At 42.3% G+C, this 26,907-nt stretch overlaps 2 protein-coding genes across 10 annotated transcripts in view; one reads left to right on the forward strand and one right to left on the reverse strand.

Moving 5' to 3' along the window:
• Positions 1-19,398, reverse strand: part of kcnq5a (potassium voltage-gated channel, KQT-like subfamily, member 5a) — a 102,314-nt gene extending 82,916 nt beyond the window's left edge. For 3 of the 9 annotated variants that reach the window (XM_030442329.1, XM_030442325.1, XM_030442327.1), the window contains exon 1: positions 18,282-19,397. In XM_030442329.1, the coding sequence (XP_030298189.1) occupies positions 18,282-18,661 (380 nt within the window). In that variant the 5' untranslated portion in view covers positions 18,662-19,397. Of the gene's footprint in view, positions 1-18,281 lie in introns of all 9 variants that reach the window. The other 6 variants (XM_030442328.1, XM_030442323.1, XM_030442324.1 and 3 more) reach the window with 5 other exon arrangements.
• Positions 19,399-21,381: 1,983 nt separating this feature from the next.
• cnrip1b (cannabinoid receptor interacting protein 1b) lies at positions 21,382-26,145 on the forward strand. The gene is made up of 3 exons (XM_030441112.1): positions 21,382-21,753; positions 23,412-23,556; positions 24,601-26,145. The coding sequence occupies exons 1-3, from the start codon at positions 21,575-21,577 to the stop codon at positions 24,763-24,765; spliced, it is 489 nt and encodes a 162-aa protein (XP_030296972.1). The 5' UTR covers positions 21,382-21,574; the 3' UTR covers positions 24,766-26,145.
• Positions 26,146-26,907: the final 762 nt, after the last annotated feature.

Below are 26,907 nucleotides of genomic sequence, written 5' to 3' on the forward strand. Positions count from 1 at the left end.
GTGCCTGTCCTTATATCTTTAATGCGGATGAGCCGCACCATTTACTCCAGGAACCTCGGGTGTAATTCATCCATCGGCCTCTCTGAAACATGCCGTCTTCCCCTCCTCCGCTCCTCATTTCTTTACTTAACAAGGTCAGGAGACAGAGGGGAGAAACAATGTTTGTCACTTGGCTGTGGTGGTGGAGAAGCTGCAGCCTCTGACACGGTTCACATGTATTTGTGTTCGAGTGCGTTTCTGTGTTAGCAAGTGCGGAAAATCTATTGCGGTCGAGAGCTAAAGATGAGCTCCTTTTGTGTCATCATCTTAGCGTTTCTACTGCTGTGTGAGTATGCACAGTGTTGAACCAGAGTCAGTGCGTGTTAAAATTCACTCTGGCTCTCTTGCTCTCTTGCGTATTTTATGTATTAGATCATGGTGGAGCTTCAAGGTGAATGAGCTCTTTGCGTCTCAAAGCATATTCACGTAACGAACATCCCTGCAGGCCAGGGTCGAAGATGGCCTTACTGCATTAAATATGAGAACCTTCTACCCGATTAAGGGTTTTCTGAATGAACTTAACATTCAGAATTGCTCCATAATAGATGCCTCCGTTCTGTAGAGAGGGCCTGACAATGGAGGGTTTTTTCATCTGCAGTGAAGTGCCAGGAACAGTAACTCGGAGCCCAAACAACATAAATTATCTGAGTACATTAGCCCAGTTTCCACAGCTCTGTCCCTCTGCTGATGCTTGCTGTTATTTGGTTATGCAGCAATGGGAGTCAAGGGAATCTATTGGTTTTGGTTAAATGTTCCTAACTGTTGTGGATCCAAGGTTATTTTTATTTAATGCTAGGCTTAGAAATTATATTTCTTTTTTTCCAGAGGGCACTTTTCTTCCCCCCTCCCCCCCGCTTTGATCTTCTTGGCCTTTTCTGGAAATCTTTTCTGAAATAATACTTTGCTATTGTGATTGGAAAATAAACACTAGATTTGTACCACCAAATATGTTTTGACTTTTTTCCCACAGTCGGAAACTGGCGGCAGGCCTCACAGAAGGGGTTGGAGCCATTTTTCTTTAACTGTCGTCGAGCGGCCCATCCTCCACTCCTCCACTGTTCATTTCTTATTTTTTTTCTGTATTGTTCGTGGTGTGTCCTGTTGTTTCAGGCTCTATGTCGTTATTCGCGCAAAATACCTAAATCTTTCTCACCCAAAACACACGACAAGTGAAAGGCCTCAAAATATCCCCAACTGACAACACTGCACGACAGTTTGACAGCTCAGAAGGTATAATCCTTAAGACTTCTGCTGCGGCTGATTTAGCGTGTAACTCGCTTAGCTGTAAATTCACCGAAACAAAGATCAGTTTCTGCTTCAGAACGCCTGGCACTGGCTGTTCCGCCGTATGAGATTATGTCTTTGCATACGATCTGTGGACCGCTGGCTCTTCTGTCTTCTGGCCTTCATCCAATACGTGTGTTCTTTTCCTGTGGATCCCTCGTGTATGGGCAACAACAACGCATCCTGCAGCACAGAGAGTTAAACGAATCAGCATAAAAATATGTAATCGCTGTGACAAAATAATTGCCGGCTATAAATAGAATCCAAATTGGGTTTGATACGATGAAAGTCCAGCTCATCCTCTTCAGAAAAACAACCATATAAGTCGATGATCATAACCAGGATCCTAGCGCGCAGTAAACACACTCATAGAGACAATTTCCTTTTAGAACAGTCCAATACAAACTGTTCACAGGCGGCGCATTATCCAAAGCAAGTGGGAGACACAGAGATCTCAAAGCCCTGTGGAGTAAAACCAAAATAATCTGTGTATTTTGGTCTGATATCATCAGTAGTAAGTGAGAAAAGTGGTTTTGTCATTTGGTCGAAATTACTACTGGGTGACTAATAGATGCCAAAGCACCGTGTAGTTCAGCTTTTACCGTGATTGTGGTTCTTCTGAGCGTCACAGCTCCCGCGACGATTCCTCATAAAATTCATCAGACTCAACAGCTGATATGCTGCACGTCAGCAGAGCTTATGGTAAGTGACACCTGCACAGACAAATGCAGGATAATCGCTGGCCTTTTTTCCTAATGATGGTATTTGCCTCTTAACCTGCGCAGGCTGACGACGTAATACATCTACATTTCCCGCAAGCCTAAATACTGGCGGCTGCATTTATAAATCCATTAGTTTCTAACCCTTGTGTCTGTTCTGCGGCGTTAAAGCTCAAAGTGCTGTCAGAAACGGTCTCAACTGTAATGTCTTTTTAATTTCCAGTCTCATTGAGCAGGGCTGGCGGTGTTGTGCAACGCGGTGGTGATTTATATGAAGTGGAATTGCGTTTCTGAACAATCGAAAATAGTCCGTTGTGCGAGAGAGTGATGGAAACAGAGAGGGAGGGAGAGGGAGCGAGATTTACATACAGAGTATTGGTGCTGGGAAGTGAAGGGTATCATCTTTAGCCTTCGGTCTCCTTATAAACGGCCTCATGCAGAATTGGATGGAGTTGACATTTAGCAAGTGTACTACACAGCCTCACAAATACTACCCATCTCTGCTCTCACTCTCCCCCGCTTTCGCCATCTCATCCTCGCTCTCCAGAGTGAGTTTATGGGCCCTTGTGGTGAACATGTTTTAATATTTCCTTACTGAAGGAAAAAGGCCATTTTGTCCAAAACCTCTTTTTCTTTATCCGTCCCTATCCTTTCCCCATCACAAATAGATTAAATATCCTGGTTGATCTGTTGGTGTCAGCAGCGAGTGCAGTAACACGACAGCAAACAGTCCCCGAGCAGCTACTTTGTCAGAAATACAACAGAAGAGCTGCTGCTGCACCAGTTTACAGCACGGCCAAACAAACCCACGCTGATTTAATAAACAAGTCAGTCAATAACAAGCCTTTTTTTCCATCGAGCCATGAGCAACTGCAGTCTTATTTCAGGCTGGACACACTTCAAATAGTTTTCCAGAGCACATCGAAAGAAGGTGAGGAGTTAGAGGTGCCTGCATCTCGTCATCGAAAAGCCCCGACACACCCGACAGTTGAGCCATCCTCGAGCATCTGTGGCTCTAGATTTAATGATGCGCCCGTGTGCACTAGTTGGCCGATGTCGACAGCTTTTCGGTCAACTGGAAAGCTGAATCGGTGAGAGAAATCACTTAACAGCTCAGCTAAGAAAATCAGTGCATGAAAGAAGAAACAACCAAAAGACCGTGGGCTGACAACAGAGCATTTACAACTTCTTATCAGACATATTCTCAGTTAGAAGTGGCTTTGTTGGTTTACCGTCAACTCCTGGCAGCCCAGCTTTGAGGCCAAGACAGACTACGTCAGCTGACACAGCATCGACCTTCATCACTACTAGTTCTCGGTTTGGTGTGTCTGGACTTTGACAGCTCACTTCAGCTGCTCCTTCTTCTGTGTACAACTGATCCACAAAAAATACACTGTTTTTGGACATTTTAAAAATTCCTGCATCTGTTTCACAATGAAAACTTAACTGTTCAGTAGCAAATGTTGGAAATGTGGGTTTTGCATTAACAGTAACGTAATACAGCTCAGACATCGCTGTGGGGCGATAAACAGTAAACATCGGCGCTAACAGCCAAGAAATAAGAGTAACGGTGTGTCACGCTCACTTCCGTGGAATCTCTCCTGCATGTGAAGACATTTTTGAGAACTAGAGTGGGAATGGCAGACTCCGCCACAATGAAAACCACTGTATAAAGAGGAAACTAAACAATGCTACTCCTGAAAAAAATGTTGAACATAAAACTTATTGAAAACCTGGTTCATCTACTTCTTTCTCTCTCTCTCTTACACACACACACACACACACACACACAGAAGGTGTGATGTTATCCAAACAGCCAGCTGTCTTGTTGTGTCAGGCTGGTTGCTCTGTTGGCTGCAGGCCTGGGAGAAGGCTTACTTAGAGAAAACAGAGACTCACTCTACATTAGACTGACTCCCGTCAATGGACTGGGCCCAACGCCTGCACACACACACACACACACCCACACCCACACACACACACACACACACACACACGCATTCACAGGGACATTCTCTCTCCTCTTGCCTCATTTCCCTCTCACACCCATGCATACACACACTTCTATGCACACATAAATAACACACACATGCAAATATGGATTACTTTTTATACAGTGTAATATGAGTCGCTCAAATCCTCTCCAAGCTCTGGTTACCAGAGGCAACATATACTGTACTTTAGCGGGAAACAAAATATACTGTTGAGTCACGGTCGAGATGTCACACATATATAGACATGTCCTGGAACTGGAAAGCTGAAACCGTTTCTATAAATTATTGAATATTTGCAGAGGAAGTCATAAACAGGAGAGACATTTGATCAGTCATGTTGTCACAGAGACCTACTTGGCACACACACACACAACACACACTCTTAATGTCTGCTCATCATCTTCTTACTAAAAGTCACCATCATCTTCCCCCTGTCACCTGATCTTCCTGCATTCTCAGTTACATCATTGACTCAATCATATTTCTTCTATAAGACTCCATCTGATGAAGTCATGTGACAGTAAACGGGTCACTGTGCGACTACAGTCAACCTCTACTGGTACCGGGCAGGAGCTGCAACAATAATCACAGAGGCTTTGCTTTTCATTCTCGATGTCTGAGCAGAAATTACTGGTGTCTCATCATATCATCCATACTTCGTCTGCAGTCTAAACATTTGCATATATATATATATCATATCTAACTTTATAAAAAAGACAATAGACTGCTTATTCAGTACATCTTTTTGGTGTTTCCCACACATAGACTTTACTTGGACAGGGCGTCCCAGGGATATGAACGGCTGCCCAAGTATATGTGTACATTTTTTCACTTCACTTTCATTCAGCGGACAATCTGCCCTTGCTTTCCTCCTCTCTCCTGACGTTCACAAATGCTCTCCAGAGAAACACATTCAGAAAGAGATGTTCTCTGGTATCACATCCTTCCTGAAAACACATTGATTGTAATGCAACCTTTCCTGTTTAATGTGGGTTCACTTACGCTGTAATACATTGTTTTCAATAGTTTGGATAATTTACTACAAGCTACCTCGACGTGCATATCACCTGCCGGAGTGAAAATGGAATTAGGAGCGAAAAAATCCATGGTGTGTGTCTGGATGACCTTATAAAACATAAAAGATAAAAGATAAAATATAAAACTGATCAGTAAGAGAGTAACAGAACGGCGAGGCACGCCAGTGTGTATGTGTGAATCAAGGTGGACATTGCCAAAACCCTCTACATATTCTGCATTCTTAATCATCAATTCCACATCAGTTAGCTGGAAGAGCTATCATACACTTATACATGTCGACCATGCAATAGTGCAGGCTTGCAAAAGCGTGGGCTGTATTGAATGTCAACATTGATCTATATCAACCCCACAGAAGCTGCATATAGAAAGAGGCAGGAACATGATCGCAGGATAAATTAAGTTGGAAACAACAGAGGGGTGTTTATTAGTATCATTAAATATATATAGATATATATATGTAAATATATAATGATCACTTTGTGCTTCTGGCACCATATGATAACATGTATTGCCTTTAGAAACAATGCACAAGTAAATAAACAGGGAACTACGCCACAGCACCTGTTGTGTGGTCGTTAGGTGTCAGGATGCTGGAGTGCATCATCTCTCAAGTTTAATCAAGACCCGACCGTCCACACACATCTCGGAGACCCCTGATCTCACAGCGGGGGATAATAAAGATTACTCACTCAGTAAACAAAGAGAAATAGATGGTGGACAGCCTTGTACTCCTCAGGGGAACACTTTCCAAGAAAGACATGTTCAGGCTTGTGATAGCTTTTTAATAAAAACACATGAAAAAACTAAGCTTAGCTTGCCTCAGTCGGTTTTATTTAACTCATGCAAATATGCCCAAGATTGTTCACTCAGAGCACTTCAAATTGCATCCATTGTCTGACGCCTCCACAACAAAACAGCCATCTTTAAAGGGCAATAAAGGAACTTTGATTCACAACAGATTCAGCAAAACACAGAGAGAGAAGAGGAGGGAGAGAGTTCAATTTTAATCTTTAAATCAAAATGAAGTCAAAATGATGAAACGGGAACACTGTCAGTCGTCTCTGTTAGTGTAATTACTGCTTTAAAGCATCTTCTGTCGAATGTACAATGCAACACCAAAATAAACAAGTTCGGCGCAGACAGACTGTATGAGACAACTACTAACAGACTGTTCAGAGGGAAGCTTCTGTTGTTTCTACCTCTATTAGAGGAACTGCAAAAAGTTCACACCATCAGCAAAGCCAACTCGCATGCCTGCCCACATTTGCTGCAAGGCAGATATTAAATAAAATGGAACAATGAGAAACATAATGGATGAACTTAACTTTACTTTTGTTAAATGCTTCCTTTCTTCTCAACCTTCATCCTTCCCTCCTCTCCTCTTCTCAGCTGTGTCAGGTCGGTTGGATAATGATGCTGAGCTGGTTGCTTTATCGTCCAGGTACCACAGGACAGAAACACACTAAATTGGTGTAATTTGCATAAAAGCCCTCGAGTCTGTTTTGTTGCCCGGGGTATTGTCAAGGCTGTACTCCTTCGATTTTCTGAGATTTAATGTCATGAATATTAAAAAGCTTTCTTGTTCACAGCTGGGAAATGTCATTCAATTTTCTGTCCAAATGCCACTGAAATTACTGCTGCACATGGTGATCAAAACTTTGATGGAGACACATTTTATCAAATCCCAATTGTGATCAGTTTTCTTTGGCAGGAAATTGGGGGGACAAAACCGGTGTCCTTGCAAATTTGGGAAATATTTTGCTTCAGGCTCATTTGGCACCAGGTCACAGGACTGTTCTGTTGTTCTGTCCTCTGCAAAACACTCACGCAGGGGTCTCAAGTACAGAGTTTGTTTTAATGAGTGAAACGTCAAAATTGAAGTGAAAAATTATCACTTGTTGCCAACTGCAGGTTGCCTGAGTTTTATCTGAAAGTAGAAGAGAGTGGATCAGATGAAACGGTTGAAATGGAAACTGTGTTTTTTTTATGTCTGCATATTTCTGCTTTATGTCCTTTTCACTCCAATTAAATTGTGTGATCATTCAACAGGATGCACCTCAAGTTCAAGTGAATGCAGCCCTTTAGTTAAAGAAAGAAATAGACAACTTTAACTTTCCCTTCCCTACTTTAGCGTTTCCCTTCGGTATTGCTGTTGCTGTCTTTGTTGCAAAGACAGTATTAGTAACAATGATGCTGCTGTACTAAGCAAAGAACAACCATAAGAATCCAAATTTTACCCAAACAATGAACAATCGGTTGTACTAATAAGTAAACAGGTTTTGACCTGTCTCAAGTCCTGTAAGTGGTACGAGGAAACACATTTCAGCAGAGGAACAGACTTTGTCAACACCTTAGCTCTCCATTGATGGATTGCCCGTTCTTTAACTCTTGTGATACCTTGAGTTTCTATCACTCTCCGTCGTTGCATTCTTAGCCTCCTCTGTATTCGCGAGATTTTTTATTTTTTTTGTTGCATTGTAGAGTTTCCAAAATTCTTCCAGTTCCTCCATTGTTACCTGGATAGTGACAAGGGTATACAATGCCTCTTCTTGTTGTGCACATTAAAAGCAGAAATTTTGTCTTTTGAAACTTTAAGGCAATAATACAAAAATCACCACAATGGAAGTCACTTACCCACTCACATATGATTTATGTCCTTGTTGTGCTCTTGCAACTACCAGGAAATGTCATTATCGTTCAATTCATCAATTATTTACTAAGTTAAATCAACCTAGTCTAGAAATATCACCATAAAAAATGCCCTTTACAAGTTCTCAGAGCCAAATGGTGAGCCCAAAGATGTTTGAGGCAAATTCAAGCTACAAATTCTCAATTTGGGACTTGAACTAATGGAAGTACTGATATGTGTGTGTCTCTGAGTGTATTAGGGAGAGTGACTGAAAGGCAATTAAAGAAGACGGCAGGCTGTCGGGTACCTTACAGCCTTACACAGTAATGCCACTACCTGGTGAGCACAGTCTATATTCTCGTTTAGCTGTCCCTCTTTTCACCTCCTCTTCCTCTCTTCCTCTCAAAGCCTCCATCTCTTGCACCTCTCAGCAGAATTCAAAATTATTCCACTGGCATAACAAACAGCGTTCCCCAATCCTTCGACAAAACAAAACATATCCGATGACGCAAACACCTGTTCATACAGAATTCTGTCTCACTCCGTCTGACAACTTTGTCAGACAGGTGGGTGAGCTGGAGTTTAATTCTGCCTGAATCAGTGTCACCAGGGAAACATGTGTATGACTAACCAAGATAAATTATTCACAATATGCGTTGGGCTGAGCTGGTGTGTACGTTTTTTTTCACTACAAAATGTCTATGGGTGTTCTCATTAAGATTGCAGTGAGCAGACTAAGCTTTCTGAAATACACATACACAGAAAAACCTACTGAAATATTCACACTCTCACCCCAGGTGGTGAAGCTATACCACCAACCGCTCATAATTCCTGCTATATCTGTATATGTGAGGATTTCTCAGGGGCGTAAGAGCCAGAGACATTCAGAAAAATGCATGGAGAGCTGTGTGTGTCTGTGTGTATGTGTGGACGTGAATTACTGACGTTATGAGGACATTTGTTTACACACTCTCATTATGGGGACCTGCCTTACTCAAGGGTACAAAACAATCAGTAAGACAAATAAACCCTTACTCAAATACTCAAATAAGATACTAATAATTGATGCTACTTAATACTTATATTAAACATTGTGCTTTTATTGTGCTGTTGTTTTTATGAGGTAATAACTAGCCTATCCTTCTTTAAAGTTCAAATATCCACCTATCACTTCCACAGATTTCTAACTTTTCATAGTTTACCATTTCCTAACCATTCAATGTATTACCCCCTAAAGAAGTAAGGTTGCAACTAACAATGATTTATTGGCTTCATTAATCTATCAGTTGTTTGGTTTAGAAAATGTCTGAAAAAGGTTTAAAAAAGAAAAAGTAGTTCCAAAAGCCCCTGAAGACGTCCTCAAATGTCTTCTTTATTCCACAAGCCAAAGATATTCAGTTTACTGCCAAAGACAAGGAAAGAAACCAGACACTAGTCACATGTAAGTATGTAATGTTTATTTCTTCAAAAATAATTGTTACTTATCAAAACAGTTGGCATTTAATTTAATAGTTGCAATATCTCTTTGTCAACCTTGGTTATTTAGTCCATACTCAAGGCCTTAAGCAAAAACTACTTGTGGTCTTATTGGGAGTTTGGTGCCACAACTTCCAGGAGTCATTGCGAGGGTGCCATGGAAACCACAGAGACGCTGCACAAAAGAAAGAGCGCGATGGATGAAGCGTTGTTCGCGCTCAGACAAACAAAAGCAAGATCCTGCCAACAACCAGTCACTCTTGTTTTGATTCCCTTGTTACACATATTCACACATGTTTTCTACTGCCTTCAGCTATTCAAAAAAATAAAATCTTGAAACATGTTGAATGAAGTTACAGCTGCCTGGAAGAAAAACAGTGTATCTAGACATCGCTTGAGGAAAAAAAAAAACAATGACAACCCCATTAGTACAGAAATATGTGCGTGTGCAGTTGTGTATTCGTGCGTGTTAATGTGTGTGGGTGTGTTTACAGGATGCCGTGAGTGTGTGCTTCTGAGGCACATTCTTATTTCAAGAGCTGACAGGGTAACGGCGGGGCAGGGGGAGGCTGGTGTGACGCGCACCAGGCAGCGGTGAGCTTTGTGTGGGCAGGAGGACAGACGAGCTCAGCCTGTGTCTATCCATCAGCGCTGGAGCCTGCTCAGCAAACTGGCACCTCGGCTGATGTACGAGAGGGCTGCCGGATGACTAACGAGCAGACACACACTGATACTGACACACACACACACACACACACACACACACACACACTGAAGTATATACAGTACACATGCGGGGAGACGCAGATACACCATGTAACCCAGCATACTAAGAGGAGCTTCATACACTGGTGGTAAAACCTGTGCAAATGAAGTTTGACTGTACGATCATCACTTCTCACAGCCACTTGCATTCCATTTTTTTGCTTATATACACAGTATGAGCTCTAAAGTTCTAATCTTTAGCTCAACCTTGCTCCCTCTCAAACACTTTGACACTCGCACACACCTGCAGCCTACACACTTCCTGTGTGACCTGCTGGAATGTCACAACATATCAGTCATGGCAGTCCCTTCTGATCTCGCACATTCTCACCATTGAGCTCTGAATGACATCGCCGATCTGATCAAAGTTTCTCCACTCTGACACGGGATAATTAGCCCCTTTTTGTTTGACACATTAGCAGTTGAAGATTGTGGAGGGTGTAATGACACCAAAATACTCATGGGGATCTTTGCAAAAGCATTCCTGTTGACTTGGAAAAGACCAAGACAGATACAGTGGGTTCAGTACTTCAGGAGGAGCAGAGGGGCTTTCTGATGATCTAGTATTCATTAGGAGCGATGCACTGATTCATGTATTAATCATCAATCATGTTCTCCCAGTTTACTGATCATGTTTTGAGCTTCAAAACTGGGAGGGAATCTAGGGGTTTAGGAATATTGTAGAAAAATCAGGACACCATTACTTATTTAACTATTATCTTATGTTGTTGCTGAATCTGAAATACTGAATATTGGAGCGTCCTCCAAGGCAACTTAAAAAGACGGGCCCCGCTCCAAACAGCATACCACATGATGATAACACATCTTCGTTATATCATCCACTCCAAATAACGTCTGAATTTGATATAATCCCGACTAAGTGACCAATATGAAATCCTCAAATGTCTTGTTTTGTCCACAACCCAAAGATATTTAGTTTTCCTTCGTAGAAAAGTAAAAAAACAAGAAAATATTCACACTTATGAAGCTGGAATCGGAGAATCTTGATTTAAACTTTTCTTGAAAAAAATGAGTCAGATCAACTATAATGGCCCGCAGTAGAGCTCATACTTACGTCAAAGCCCAATAGTCTCCTTTTGTGCTCACTCACTGATACCGGCCACTAAAATACACCCAGTTGTTATGTCCCTTTATCCGCACCAGAAGTTAATGAGGTCCATTCTGTGCAGAGACCCATCCAAACAGCCAAATGGACACCAGTGAAATATAACCTGCTTAACAGAGGTAATTAAGCTATTATCAAAATAGTTGGTGATTAACTTAATAGCTGACAGTTGATTAATTAATCCATTTATTGCAGCTCTACTTGCTTCCTGTCCATCCATCCTTTTGTTTGTCCTGGACGACATTATGCCAACCAGTGACCTGGACACCCAAATCCAGACTGTGTCTGTGCTGTGTTACTCTCCACTGAAGACATAACACACACACACACACACACACACACACACACACACTTTAATAGGGTACCCTCTCTGTACCAATTCATGCAAACACCGGAACACATCATGACAGTATTTATACACATACACACACATGCCTCACTTTTTCTATTCATCCAATCTAATGGGTCCTGAGCATTTTCCAGCATTTTCCATTGAGCACACGCCAACAGCCTCCCCCTTACCTAGAAGCCGCTCTGAACCTAAACACAGAGACTCTTTTATGTGCTCAGGTGTCTCAAATGTCGTCCTGTTCTCAGGAAACAAAGTGCAGTCTCTTCTGGATGCCTCTGATGTTCTTCAGTGCATTTGACTTTTTCAATTTTTTATCAATGCACCTGCAGTTTGAGAACGTCTCTATTTCAGGGTCAAAAACCCAATCAGGGTAATCAAAGCTGAGAGGTACATTTTCACAAGACAACAGAGATGCACTCCTTCAGTTCCAAGATGAACAACTTAACCAGTCAAACTAGCATATCAATGCATCAATCCCTGCACTGATGTCACTCTCACCCAGGATACTCCCCCCTCGACACCACAAACACAGAGTCAACTGAATGCCCCATCCGACCACCCTGACCACATCCCCCGACTAAGACCTTACTTGCTATTTAGACTGCTACACAAGAGGAGTGCTTCATGAAGCAACTACAGCATCAAACTTAGAGGCATAGGGCCACTGAGGAGTCTGCCGTCCGGATGCGCTATGCACCTCTATGTTAATGGTCTAATTTAGTTGTGGTGAATAAAAGATGGGGTTAAAAAAAATATAATGCAAACTCATAAATGTTGTACGTTCAATCATTCACACCAACACCCAAAGGTTTGTCGTGCCACAGCGTCGTCAGACCACTTCCACATTTACTACTGAGCAACAACAGTTAATATTCACACACCCAGAAGAGGACACTTGTCAGGAAACTAAACATCTATTGCATTCGGTGAGGTCCATCTGTCCTCTGATACCTAATCTTCATCAGTATGACTGTGACAAGGATGTTAAAATTCGAAATACAGTGTCCTTCTCCTTAAAGTCAGTCAGTGTAATGCATCACAGATCCTGCGCAAATCTGTGCAGTAAAGGGATAAAACTGGATGGAGGTTGATCATTAGTGTGTAGCCGCCTCGTGGCAAATCATCAGCCTGGCTTCATGTGCTACCTGTCGATTGACCAGAACGGCCTTGGGATCAATGGCTGACGCACACAAACTGTGTGACTGAATCAATCTCTCCCTCTTTCGCATGCACGCACGTTTCTGTAACTCATTCTCAGACACAAAAGCAGACAGGTGCATACATGAAATCATGCCGATAACAAACTGAGTTGCTGAAAAACACACACGGACACGTCGATGCATGGACAGGTGGTAAAGATCACCTTCACGCTCGCACAACATGCAAAAAAGAAAATAATAAATGAACCATAACTCTCATACACACACAAACACACGCGCACAGGAAGGAATCATCTTCTGAGTATAGCACATAATGCAGACTGTGGCTGGAACCCATTTCAGCAAATGTGATTAGCCCAACACACGCCATCTCATTAAGAGATTGAATCTTAATGCCAAGCAGTGTTTCAGAGCACTGTTTGGCAAGAAGCACGCCCAGATGCTTATCAGTGTCTTAATGCATACTGCAGCCCATCAGGGATTCCTATAGAGAGCATACATGAGCAGATTTCACATATGCACACACACACACACACAATATCAAGCTGTTTTCTGACATTGATGCACAGCTTGGATCTGCACCGCACAAACACACACGGCAGCATGTGTTTCAACATAATTAAACAATCAAAGGAAACTTTTCTTTCATAAATCATGTACTTGCTTTTGTTTCTTCATCTGCGACCACGTGTGAATGTGTTTGTGTGTACCACGTGTGTGTGTATTTGTTGATATACGAGTGTGTTTGTGTAAATCTGCTGCACATGCATTCCTCTAAAGAAAGTATTTCCGTGTCTTGTTGCATGTTTGTGTATTCACTTCTGCATGTACAGTGTATCTGCAAGCATGTGTGTATATGTGTGTTAACCACTCACTGCCACTTAGCATTAACGCACACAGCAGTGACCGGTGGGGAGGGACCACTCAAGAAATCCATTTACTTAAATGTCATCTGACACACTGAAATAACAGTAAATCAATTCAGAACATGAGGTTTGCAGTAGAGCAATCACCAGAGTCTTAACATATATATTAACCAAACACAGAGGTGCATCTTGGGGATTATTCCCCGAGGAGAAGTTGCAGTGAGACGCTGTACACACTGACTAGCTTCATTTGCAATCTGCACGGATCGAAACTGTCCACATTAAAGTTATGGCATAAGAGATGAACCTCGACCGTCTCCCAATTAAATTTAAACTTCAAGTTTTTACTACAGCCTTTAGTTTCATATAAGAGTTGCCAAAGCGTTTCAAATGTTTCTTGGTGTGACAAGCTAACGACTTTGGGCAGTCTCCAAAAATGAGAAAAGATCTGAGCTCATTGGCAGCAGAGATGATTGTGGCAATCAAAGACTCAGCAGATATCAGATGGTCGCTACATGAATGTCTTAAAAAATCCAAATGAGTACAAATTAGAGCTCTGTGAAGTGAGAGTTTTCATTTCCATACAGAAATCATTCATCAATCAGTCATGGAGGGTAACTTGTTTTTTTTTCATCACTGCACATGGTATGTGACTAATGGAGACAACAATTTTTGAAACTGGTCCAGTATTGAACAGGAGGACTTTAGCTGGGAGCCGCGAAAACAGCCTGCAATGTAACACAGCGGGTGATTGCACACTATGAAAATATGTCTGACACATTTCTATGGACCCTCCCAACATTATGGAAAGGATCCATGCATGGACATAACTTTTTATCAAAGAATAAGATCTCAGGGTTTAAGGCTGCATTTCGACCAAATCGACCTCACATCCTGGTCACTTACTGTTGTTTTTGGTTCTGCTGATGCAGACGAACAATCAGTAGTACGACCAGCATGCTGTTGGAAGACCAAGAAAGCAGCTTTTCCTTTCGGCAAACTGATAGGCAGAAGTTCACAACATGAGATGATGCTCCCACAGCACCGCACAAGCCCTGTGGCTAAAAGCTGACAGGACAAATTTGGTCTGAATTAGCTTAACCCGAAACAGCTATCATCACTTCCACCAAAGCAACCAGACTAGTTTGCAGAAAGAAAATCATTTAAATGTCAAAAACACACAAACCAAAACTCTTTTCAATAATCCAACAATCACCAATTCTGGTCGAAACTAAAAATAACAGCGGGGGGAGAACAGCATGTAGAGACATAATCTAATTTAATGTGTTTTATTTCTACCAAAGCAGAGCTGCAGATCGTTTGAACCATGGAAAGATGAAGCAAGATCATTCGGCGAATTTTATTTTTGCCTTTCTGTCAAAGTGTGTTTTTGATGATAAAATTGCTGTTTTCTCAAATGTAGTCTGGTGGCTTTGGCGAGAGTGACGGCGTCTGTTTCTGTTCAAACACAATGAATCTTGTTCTTTAACAAGACGGTTTATCTGACTACCGATCTGAGCCTGTCATTGGCAAAAACAGGCACTTTAAGTGGATGTACTTTGATGGTGCCTAATTGCCCGCAGGGATTACACTGCAGTCCTTTTTGCCATCGCCGACTTCAGCAGTCCAACTCAATACTCGACCAATTCCGAAAATCATTGTCCCCCATTAATCACATAGTCATGGGGTCAATATCAAAGACCTACCTAAGTTTCCCTATAACGTGAAGTGTTTCTTGGTAGTATCGATTCCACTGAGAATGCAACAGTTGACTGTTATTGTGCAACAGTTTTTACTGTTGAATCCGAACAGCTCTCAAAACCATCCATTAAAAAAACAACTATTGGCAATTTGGCATCAAGAGCAAAATGTGACCAGAGCTAAGATAATGAATGACCTGTGATGAGAGACCATTAAGCAAAGGAGACCTTCAGGTTGGAAGATTTCTCCGAGATGGCCGAGTTGCTGTGCCTCCGAATTTGAAGGGTAATAAAAATTGTTGCTTCTAAAACAAATTGGGTTTTTTTGTCTGTCGTAAGTGGTCGAAAAAATCCCTAAATAAACCATCATGAGACTTTGTTTTACATGAGCTATTTTTAACATCATAACCATCTGACAAATTTCCACACAAAGAAACTTTTGCTCCCCAAACAAAATACCTCAGACCTGCATTGTTTGTTCAAAGTAAATTATCCTTGTACAAACTAAAAATGTACATTATCACTAATGTAGAGTGCTTAGACCGTATTACAGCAATCCATTAAGACACTGGCACAGGAACCCAGCCAAATAGTGTTTGCCGTCTTTTTTTTTCTTTTTACGTATTGTTTTTGGCGTAATGACACAACTATCAGGACCTCAGCAGAATTGTATGTCTTTACAAGGGAACACGCATCAGAATGTGAAGCGTCCGAGCCTGCGAGTGCCAGAACGATTGGGAAATTGCTTGGAAAGTATGCAAACGCGAGTGCAAAATACTTTTCTGTGATCAGCGACGCAATTTGTTCTCATAAATAGTAAAAAGAATGACTCAATTATCTGTAAATCACCAAATCTGAGTCTAGACCGCAACAAAACAAAGTGTCCCGACCTTCATATAAATGATGCTGTACTCGAAGGTGTCTCCATCTTTTTTTCTTCGTTTTTACACCAGCTGTCCTTTACATCAAATCATTTTTGGGGTAATTTTGAGAGGATCTCCTGCTGAGAGAAGACAAGCTTGTACGGTTAAAATGACTGATTGTCCTGCTGCGGTGAGGCGGGCATTCACTGCTGCTCGGGAGATCAATCTTAGTCTGGCGTTGCATTTATTAGTAGTGACGCTGGATCTGGGATGTCACAATCTAAGTGATTAACTTGTAAACAGGGAGCGACACGGCTACAATAACGTCAAGATCGTTCAATATCTGAATGCTAATAAAGTGTGTACACACAGGGGCTGTCTGGGTATTTGCAGCGTAAGCATCACAGTGTTATTAAAGTGCTCTGAAATACCACCGCGTGTACAGTAGACGCATGAACATCAATGATTTCTGTCTGAATCCCAAAAAAAAAAAAAAAAGAGCTTTTATGCCTCAAATCCCATAAAAACAAACTTTCTGTCAATTTACCCTCAAAGGGAGATTATTCCCCTAATCTCTCTGAGGTTTTCTTTATCTCACTTAAACAGTTAGTTTGAGGCTGTGGTCGCGAGCAGATGTAACAACTTAACCCCTGCGACCTCAGCTGTCCCGCCTGAGCAAATAAAACGTCAACATCCGGCTTCACAGTCCCTCCTCTGACAGCTCCACTTCCTCCTTCTCACAGCGCTCCTCGGGCCAGCGAGGCGGCCGGAGCGGGGAGGGGATGTGGCGTTTCATCACCCCCACCGACCGTGTATGCTGTGGCGTATGCGTGTGAATGACATACTCACGCATACGCTGTATACTGTACATGCACAGATGGAGAGAGAGAGCGGGGAGAAAAGACCGGGGAGAGTGCACACAGAGCTGCGTCTCTCTCACATGAAACCCCAACTCCCTGTGTGATAATCTGCAAAAACAACCAAACACACTCTCGAGTGGGAAAGCTTTTTCCTCTGGAATATCCTCAGCCACACAGGATATGATGCCTTGACGTTGGCAGGTGTTTCAAATAAACAGAAAGAGACACGAGTTCACCGCAGCACCACTTAAAGAAACCTTATTCAGCGCACTGCCTCTGAGCACAACCGAGATTGCAACTGTTGAAGACGGTTTACAGTCACCACTGGGAATCCTATTAGATAAGACAAACACAAAAAAGGAAATCTCCGCCTGAAAGTTAGTAATAATCCAATAAATTGGTTAATTGAAACTGCATGACGAAGAAGGAGAAGAAAAGGAAGAAGAAAAAGAAGGAAGGAGGAATCAAAATCAGGACTAACTTTGGCCATGAAAGGAGCCATCTCGCACCAGAGAACCCCAAACCGTGGTCAAGCCGAGGGCTGTTTTGAGTTTAGGAACTTAAACATGTCAGTTTTTAAGGACTTCTTCACAGACGCTCTCCGTCCAAAGCACTAACAAAAAAAGGCTCAAAAATCCACACGTGAGCAGCAGATGATGTTACATTCACCCTTTTCAGTTGACAGCTCGTTGACCTTCTCTCAATCTGTTGGAGCTCCCAGTGTTACGTAAGGATTAGTAAGAGCCTTGTATATGACTTTGATTTACTGGTTTTATGTGCAGCGTGTGTGTGTGTGTGTGTGTGCATTACATATTTTCAAAAATACCTTCACATACCAACAGACTGACACACCTTTAATCCATCTTTAAAAGGCACTCGGTTCTAACCGCTCTCTGCACACTGAGGCTGCTGCAACAGGTGATCACACTCAGAAGTCATCCTGCACTGACACACAGTGATGGAGTGATAACACAGCTCACAGGTGAATGACATCGGGTAACAGCCGCGACATATTTATCACACACATCAAAAAATAATGGGACAGAGAAATGGTGTGTTTGTGTTTCCTATTTTTGCATGTTTCATGTGTGTTTTCATGATGGATGAGCGGGTGGAGGCTGATGGAGCTACATATCCGAGGAAATGAAAGCCCCATATTACTGCCATCAGTGTGACACCATGATGTGTGTGTGCACCATGACCCCAGCTGGTCATTCTCAGGTGAACAAGAGACAATTTCAACTCAAATCTTTAGTTTTTTGAAGAAGCAGCGGCTTGTTTTCTCTCATATTTGCTTAAATAAATAAAATAATTCATTTTAATACTTGCTGTCATTTAAAAGCTGTTGTACGATTCAAGAGAATCAACAATGAAACACGTTGTTTGGTGACTAAAAGTCCAAGTACTCACACAAACGCGTGGTAGACGAAAGCCCACTCCCTCGGTCTCTCCAACACGTTGTAGAGGTAATTCTGGAGCCGCCGGTAGCGCGCGTTCCTGCGGCCGCTCTGCGCGCTGTAGGTCAGCGGCTTCCCGAGCAGGCTGAGCCGGGCGCCCTGCTTCCTCTCCGCTGCCACCGCACCTGCAGCGGTTGGAGACAGGAGTCCGTCCCCGACCCGCACCGCGTTATTCATCGCCCTCCGCCCTGACTCCACATCTTTCATTGGGTATTCCTGCACCCGGCGTCCCGTTGTGGTCTTCAGCCAGAGCCCGGTGCCGTCGCTCTCGTCGCCGGTGTGTCTTCTCGGCATGGCATCACCAGCGCAGCGCGCTGGGTGACCGGCAGACATTCACATGTAGCCAAGCGCTCCTTTCGCCAGAGGGTGTTGGGCTACTTGGACTTTCACTACACACTGAGTTAAACAAAGCAGTAGGCGAAGAGTTAAATGTCTAATCTGCTCTCATCGTGTCATCCTGTGGCCAGCTGAGCGCGTTCACAGTCCGGTTTGGACACTTTGGCCATCTGCGCGAGGCTGGGGAAGAGTTGGGTTATGAAGGAGTGGATCCATGGAGACATTTGGCAGGGGGAGGGCTCTCCCACCCTCCCACACTCTTTACTTCCCCCCAACACACTCTCACTCACCGTGTTGTCCCTCTCTGTCAGAGGCGTGTGGAGCCTGAAAGCAGCGTGGTTCTTCTTTTACGCACCGGCCGGAGAGGGAACGCAGCACGACCGGCACCGGCAGAACCGCTTCTGATCGGCAGGTGTTCTCTGACAGCTGTGAGATTATATTTTTTAATTAGAATTTAAGAAAAAACGTCAAAAGACACCGGTGGATAGATGACGCAAGTTTTACGCATTCGAGGAAAGTGCCCCGTGCCTACAGCGCTCACGTTGACTGGATTGGTTTAAGTGTTTGGGTCAGGGAACAGGAAGGCGCACACACACACACACACACACACACACTTATGCACTGAATTAAAGTCTCTCCTTTGTCTTTTGTGTGCAGTCCCACTTCAGGAAGCAGCTGGACACGAAGTTTCTGCCTCAACTGAAAAACACTGATAGATAATTTTTCCATCAAACTTAAACGTTGTTGCTGAATTGGCTGAAGACTGAGCAGCACTTCCAGATGAGTTCATAATCACAGAAACAGAGAAACTGCTCGGGTCTCAAACTAACACGCGTTCTCATGTTGTCACAGCTGCGTCACACTCCGACCATGTGACCCACAAGAAGCACAATTTAAGATTTCTTCCTCCTCTTTCTTTTCTGTCCTTATTTTTTCTTTCTTTTTTTCCCCCTTTTTTTCTTTTAAACATCAAACCAAATTCACCACCGTTCATTCGCATGTAAATAAATAAGGTCTTGTTCATTAGCTTTGGTTTGTTTGTTAAGTCACAGCATGGCATCACCACTCAGCCTCAGTCTAATTAAGGATCTGAATGAATAATTTAAAATATGGGTATTATTCCCATTTGTTCTGAAAGTGGTTTTCGGATTTAAACTTTCCCCTCTTTATTCTGATCCATCCAAAGCTCGTGATGATGTCAGCGATGTGTCGTCATCACGTGCATCACGGAGCTGCTATAAATAGTCTCTGATCTGTTTTTCGATGAGCTGAGTTTTTCCTGTTGTGATCAAAGTTTGACCTCTAGTGGCAAAACGTAGGTATTACTTTCAAAGCCCTGAGTGGATCTAACCCAAGTCATTTAACTGATCCTGATGTTTCTTGTGGCACCTTGAGCTCCTCAGGTGAATCTTTTTTTGTTGCATCAGAGTCTGGATTAACTCACAGAGGCGATTTAGCCTGTGCAGTCACAGCTCCAAGAGTCTGGATTGACCTGCCGGAGGAGATCAGGGCTGCAGACACAGTGTCGTCTTTTAAATCACTTTGAAAACTTGCATGTTTAAAACTGCCTGTCTGTGATTGTTCCTGCATGCTTTACTTTCTTATATGTTTTATGTGATTTGTGTTTTATTTGGTTTTCTAAAGCACTTTGTAACTGTTCTGAAAAGTTCTCTCTACAGTAAATACAGTTTATTAATGTTGTTGTTGTTCTTCTTCTTCTTCTTCTTCTTCTTATTATTATTATTATTATTATTACAGAGGTAAGTACTTGACCATGAGTCATCTGTAGTTGAGTTTAAATGTCTAGATTTATGAAGTTGTGTTCATCTTTATTTGATTTCCTCATACAATGTTTTGTCAGGATATTATTATAAGACTCTGAATGGTTACATTGGCAAGTAGGACACAATTAACTATGAACGAAAGTTTGATTAACTACGACTTTGCCATTATATATAATTATTTTAATGATATTAAAAAGTGTTACCAAATATATATATATCAAGATGTCAAAGACCCAGAAAGAAACACAGAGGACATGACCTCAGTGTCCTCAATGGCAGCTGCGGCCATGCTTGTGATGGATGCATTGATGATGATGATGATGATGATGATGATGATGCAGCTCAGAGCACACTTACTCTGCATCTACTTGACCTCCGTGACCCTCTGATTGGAAACCAGTTTATTGTTTAATGTTTCAACAGCGCCATCAAGCGACGGCATTGGAAAATAACAATACATGTAATATTTATAACAATAATAGAAAACTACTTTAAATATAGAATGAAATAGTAGATGAATTATAAGTAATTATATATAAATACAATTATTTACTTGCTTTATAATCTCAGTGAGAGGTCAACCGGCTGAAACCATGAATGGAGCGAGTTTGCTTTATTTTACGCGCCATAAATCACATGCAAATAAGAACAAAGAGCCTTTAAATCCTACAAAGAACCAAGTGGTGACAGCTCTGTCCCTCCTGTTAGTCCGCCAGCCTGTAGCCTCTCCGCCCTTCGAGGATCAATTAACGTGTAATCCATGGAGCCTTAATTGGCAGGATTTACGCACGACACGTTTAAACATCGACCGGCATTTAACGAGGAAAGCTGAGCTAATTGAGAAGAAGAGAGGGGGGGGGATAGAGCCAGAGAGGGCGGAGGGGGGACAGCTGGGGAGAGGGTGAGGGAGTGAGAGATTTTCAAAGAGAGAGAGAGAGCGTTGGTTGGGATTAGGTCCGTGCTGCAGGTTGGACGGGATTACAGAGCGCAGTGTAGTTCAGCAGTTCCGGTGCTGCTGCCGCTGCTGCCGCGTCCTGCTATGGACAACTGACCCGACACCTGCGACCTTTCACCCGCGCAGAGCAAACCCCGCCGATCCCTGGTGACACAGCAGCTGCATGGAAACATGGCCGACGTCCCTCAGATCGTCAAAATTGGGATCTCTCTGAAGATGCTTCCCAACAACAGCGCGGTGCACTTCAAGTCCGACGGCGCCAGGTTCGGACAGACCCGGACCATCAAGCTGCTGACCGGCTCCAAGTACAAAATCGAGGTGGTCATCAAACCAGGAGCTGCCGAGGCCACGTAGGTAGTCTTTTGACTTTAATCCTGACTTGGTCATCACCTCGGACAAGAACCAGGAGCAGGCCAATGTGTCCTGTAACCTTTAGCCATTGAACCTAATTTAATAATGAGCGAAATGGGATGGCAGCAAGACTATGGAGCCTTCAGAATAATGTCGATAGTTGTCAATAATAGGTGCATTTTAATCTGCTAGAATCTTTGAAATGTGATCGGTCACTGTGGTGAGAAGCCTTTCCTCTATAAAGTCAAAGTACAGTGGATACAACCGTGTCTTTGTCCGCTTCATCGACAAAATACCCTCAATAATCACACACAGGCTGAGGCTCGGTCCTCGTGTGAACTGGTGGTGACCTTAGAGCGTCTTGTCTTTTTCCGAGGAGAAGCCAAATGCAGATTTCAAGACTGTATTTACGCACGGGGGGGGAATAAACCGGCTTTACGCACATGGAGTGGGAGAAAAATTAAGACGTTGTTAATTTTTAAATTTCACAGAATGAAAACATGAATTAAAAGCATGGTTTTATTGCTTTGTGTCATTATTTGTTGATTAAAATCCCCGCACTGGGCGCTCAACAAGTCGTATTTCCAAGAGTAGCGCTCGGATGTAGGATTTTACGAGGAGCCCGTGAAGGCACCATAAACCCCCAATTGGCTGCACGTTAAATCCAGCACAGATTAGGACTCCACGTTTGGGCTCTTGTGTCTCCGCCCTCCTGTGATTTGCCTACAATCATGATTATGTAATGACCGTTGCTGTACATGCATCTCCAAATAAGGATTACTGTTGGATGTCTAAACATTGGTCCGTGAAAAAAATAAAAAAAAAAAGGTCACACGTGATGATGCATGGGAGATGTAGTGAATTCGGGGCATGCTGGGACACAGCTGCGGACCCAGTTCACCGCATGATTTGTAAACATGACATCCTGGCATCAGTGAGTGTGAAGCTCTCAGCTGATACATTGTAGCAATCTTTGTTTTTTTAAATAAATGCACGTATTAATTGGGATTCAAATCTATTAATTGATGCTTTTAAATTGCATTTGTTGTTTTCTAAGACTTAAATCAATCACATTTTTAATTACATATTGTTTATTTATACTTATTGTTATAGTGACTCACATGAACTTTTATTTCCAGATACAGTATCTAAGAATTCTTCATTAAAATGTCAAAAAATGACCTTCTGTTATATATGTTGTTGATTATCTCTCCAAGGTTCAAACACACAGAAATCCTCAACTTCACTCAAGGTAACGGTGCGTTTCATTTGGTCACCTGTCGCTACTTCCATGATAAGAAAGTCGTCGATCTAGACTAAACTCAACGTGAATAAAACTTTTAAACGTGACCTCGTTCATGCCTGAGTCGTATCAGGTTAAAGCAGCAGCTGGTTGTTTAATGGTGTGTTCACGACCAGGAAAGTGGCTTCGACCGCAGAATCATGTGTGTTTATTCGCCTTATTAATAATAATCCCTAAACTCTCCTCCTGTCAGTCAACGACTCCAGATCTGAGCAGAATCCAAAGAGACTCTGTGTTTATTCCTCCAGAAGGTCTGGATCTGCACCCGACTCTCTCCTCCATGTATGCTTTGATAAACATGTGGAGGGGATTTTTAATGATGTACTAATGAATCTGTTGTGTTTTCGACTGCAGGTCGATGACTGTGGGCGGAGTGACCTTCCCCCTGGAGCAGCAGTCTAAAGACCCGCAGTCGGTGGTCTACACAGGCCAGTACGACACAGAAGGGGTGGCGCACACCAAGAGTGGAGAGAGGCAACCGGTTCAAATCAACATACAGGTACGGATATTAAACATACTGTACACAGGACAGGAAGCTCACTGAGGCAGTCAACACAGAATGAAGACCTTGTTTGTTGACGTTGGGAAACTGAGCGCGTGGACCCTCTTTTTTTTTCTGTTCCGTTCTAATTTGACTTGGAATCGGATCTTCATTTGATCTGAACCTTTTTCTCGTGAAAGTTTTATTTTTAACGTTGGCTTTCTTATCAGTCGCAGCAACTCTGGCACAAAGATACGTCTCTTTGGTCGCTCCAGTTGGTGGCAGATGACCACTTTTTGTTTTCCAGTTTTGCCTTCACTCTCACAACCAAACAAAAAAAGACTAAAACTGACACAACAGACGTTTAATAATCAATGTTATATACAGAATGTTGGCTTCCGACATGGCTGGAAATGTCCCCCTAAAAGTGGTGTCACATTTGAAAATGTCGTAACACAGTCTTGAACTGTGGTCACTGGCTTGGCGGCCTTCACGCCAGTTACTCCGCCAGCATCTCCTCCACCTCCTGATATGAAAGTGAGGTCATAACATGTAATGTGATATGACACGTAGTCTAGAACTGTCAGTGTGGCAGCCTATGACGCGTATAAATATGAACGTGTCAGCGGTTTGTCGAAACATTAACTGACAACATTTAATTCTACCACTGTTCTGATGTAAATGTTCAAATGCATTACAGTGAAATTCACATTTTTTTATTCTTTTTTTAACCTCTCAAGGAGAACGAGCACCTAAAGACAAGTTCACAACGTTAGAAATAGTCTTACGAATATAATTTCATCTGGCTTGACGTCCATCTGTTCACATCCTCGGGCCTCCGGGATGATACGACGTGTGTTTGCGTGTTTGTCGGTGCATGTTTCCATCTGTCCGGCTCGCTCTTCATTTCACCTTCACGTGGTCGCTCACATGGCGATGTAGTGTGGCTTTCTAACTGTGTGTTCCCGTCTGTCCGCTCTCTGTGTTTCACCGTCGCGTCGTCAGATAAGGCCGCTCAGAGATGCCCGATGAAAACTGTTTGTGCACGTGTTTCTCCTTCAGTTCACAGAGGTGGGGCTGTTTGAGACGGTGTGGCAGGTGAAGTACTACAACTACAACAAGAGGGACCACTGCCAGTGGGGGAACAGCTTCAACAGCATCGAGTACGAGTGCAAACCCAACGACACGCGCACGCTCATGTGGATCAACAAGGAGATGTTTGTCTGATGGAGGAGCAGCGTCGGATATATTCAGGTGTACTGAAAACCACAAGGTGACGTTTCCGATCGCAGTCTGTCATGATGAAATTAAGACTTTTTTCTTTTTTCTTTTTGTCGGTAAAAGGATTTATTTCTTCTCCGATATCAGAAAATCTAAAGAGGGTTGTGGAGGGAAAAAATGCATCAGATTTAATGCCAATAAACATCACAGTAATATAGTTTATGGCAGAATATTTTAAAATGCAGTGAGGTTTCAATGATTTTGTTTGTTTCTGATTATACAAATACGCCAAATGAATTTATCGTATTCAGGTGAGAGATGGAACATGTGGCGCGTCTCCACAACCTATCGATGACATAAAATCTGTTTAATTTTATGGATTAAATGACGTAAATATTGTCTTCGTGGCATCTGGTGACCCCTCAGGTGTGTTTCAGACTTACGTAATGCGCAGTACTGTATACGTGTGAGTGTGTTTCTTGTGCAGATGTGTTTATCTGTGTTGTGTACTTTAAAAGCTTTGTCTGTATGTGAGGAGATTCATTCCAAAATGACGATCAAACGTTTCACGAAATTCACGTCATGTCAAAAACTATTGCCGGTTGAGTTCACCCAGAAATGAAGATTGAGTCGGGATCAACGCCTCCTCATGCTGGAGGAAAGCTGGGTGATGTTTTGTCGTCCGTAGTGCTAACCACGAACAAAACTCATTACGTCATAACAATGCTATTTGTTGAAAACTTGTATCTTGGAGGAAACATGTATGTAACACTGTGATCTGAAGTAATGGTGCAGAAACAAGTGATGGGAGGCTGAGACAGAGACACCATCCACCCTGTTACAAGACAGTCGGAATACATTTGAAGCTGTAATTTTAAGGTCAAAAGTTACATATTGATGCTTTAAATTAATCAAATTCACCCAGGTACCTTGATGAACTCTCTGTGTAGCTGTGTGTCTGTAAGAAGTAGGAATTTTTGTATTTGGGTGAAGTTGTGCTCCTTTTTGTTTTCTTTCTCTACCTCTTCCAAAGGACTTAGCCATGAATATTTGTGTCTATCAAAGCAAAAACTATGTATTTGGAACGTAACACAACTTGTTGTTGACGGATCTTATAATACTTTTTTTTTTTTATTTACTGTGGTAAATTGTAATATTTAAAAAAAAATATAGTATTTTTGTACAGTGAACCTTTGGAAAACGTTTTCATAATTGTGTGTGTGTTTTTGGTAGACGTTGACATTTTGGATTGAACTATGCAAGAATTCAGACTTACAAGACAACAATGAAACGGTGCAATATAGTGTTGAGATGTTACAAATCACTCTGACCTTTTATGTGAAAGTGTTGTTTGTTTATTATGTGATTAATAGTAAAAAGACAAAACCTTTCTGTGTGGCGCATGTGTTCATTTAACTCAGTATAAACCTACGAGCTACACGAGACGTATTTGAGAGAGTATCGGCAACTCAGGCAACGACTTCTGTAACTCCAAGTGGGAGCTGTTAGAGTTCTGACGATAAGAGAGATATCAGGGAAACATGATGGTTACAAGACATTCATCACATCGACAAAAGACTAAATGTGACGTTCATAATCCAGAGGCACTTTGGGCAATACGAGAAAATGTATCAAATCAGGAAAGACATATTTTAAAAGCCTTTATCACTGTATCTAAATGAATAAAAGGCCAATTATTAAACATGCTAACATGTTCCAGCCAACAGGTCTTCATCCAGACTCCATCAAATCACCACGTGCTCCTAAATATGACATGTTTTGGCATTCAAAGCTAATGTTAGTAATCATTTGAGTTGACAGCATGTCATTTTGATGGCATTGTTTGTTCAGCTACAAATGAGGTCCTGCAGAAAGCGAGAGTTGGATGTTTCCTGCAAAATCTGACTGTTAAGTTGGGATATAAAACCAGGGAGGAGAAGGAACATTGAATCGGATGAATCAAACAGTCGGCTAAAATTATAATAAAAAAAGGTTTCTATACTAAGGATGTAAATACAGATGCTACCGTGGTAGCCAGAAAAGATAAAGATCTTATTGTGATTATTTAGACATACGTTCTGATTGTGAATTTGCACTGAAAAATCTATTAAATTCATGACGGCATGACATTTTGGGGGGTCTTTACCA

The sequence above is a fragment of the Sparus aurata genome, chromosome 15, assembly GCF_900880675.1.
Source record: "Sparus aurata chromosome 15, fSpaAur1.1, whole genome shotgun sequence".
Lineage (NCBI taxonomy): Eukaryota > Metazoa > Chordata > Actinopteri > Spariformes > Sparidae > Sparus > Sparus aurata.

What these genes read in the sequence shown, in the direction of transcription:
- cnrip1b (XM_030441112.1), top strand. Translation starts at nt 21,575, where the DNA reads ATGGCCGACGTCCCTCAGATCGTCAAAATTGGGATCTCTCTGAAGATG. An exon ending in CCAGGAGCTGCCGAGGCCAC is followed by an intron (nt 21,754 to 23,411) that starts GTAGGTAGTCTT and finishes TTTCGACTGCAG; the next exon opens with GTCGATGACTGTGGGCGGAG. An exon ending in CGGTTCAAATCAACATACAG is followed by an intron (nt 23,557 to 24,600) that starts GTACGGATATTA and finishes TTTCTCCTTCAG; the next exon opens with TTCACAGAGGTGGGGCTGTT.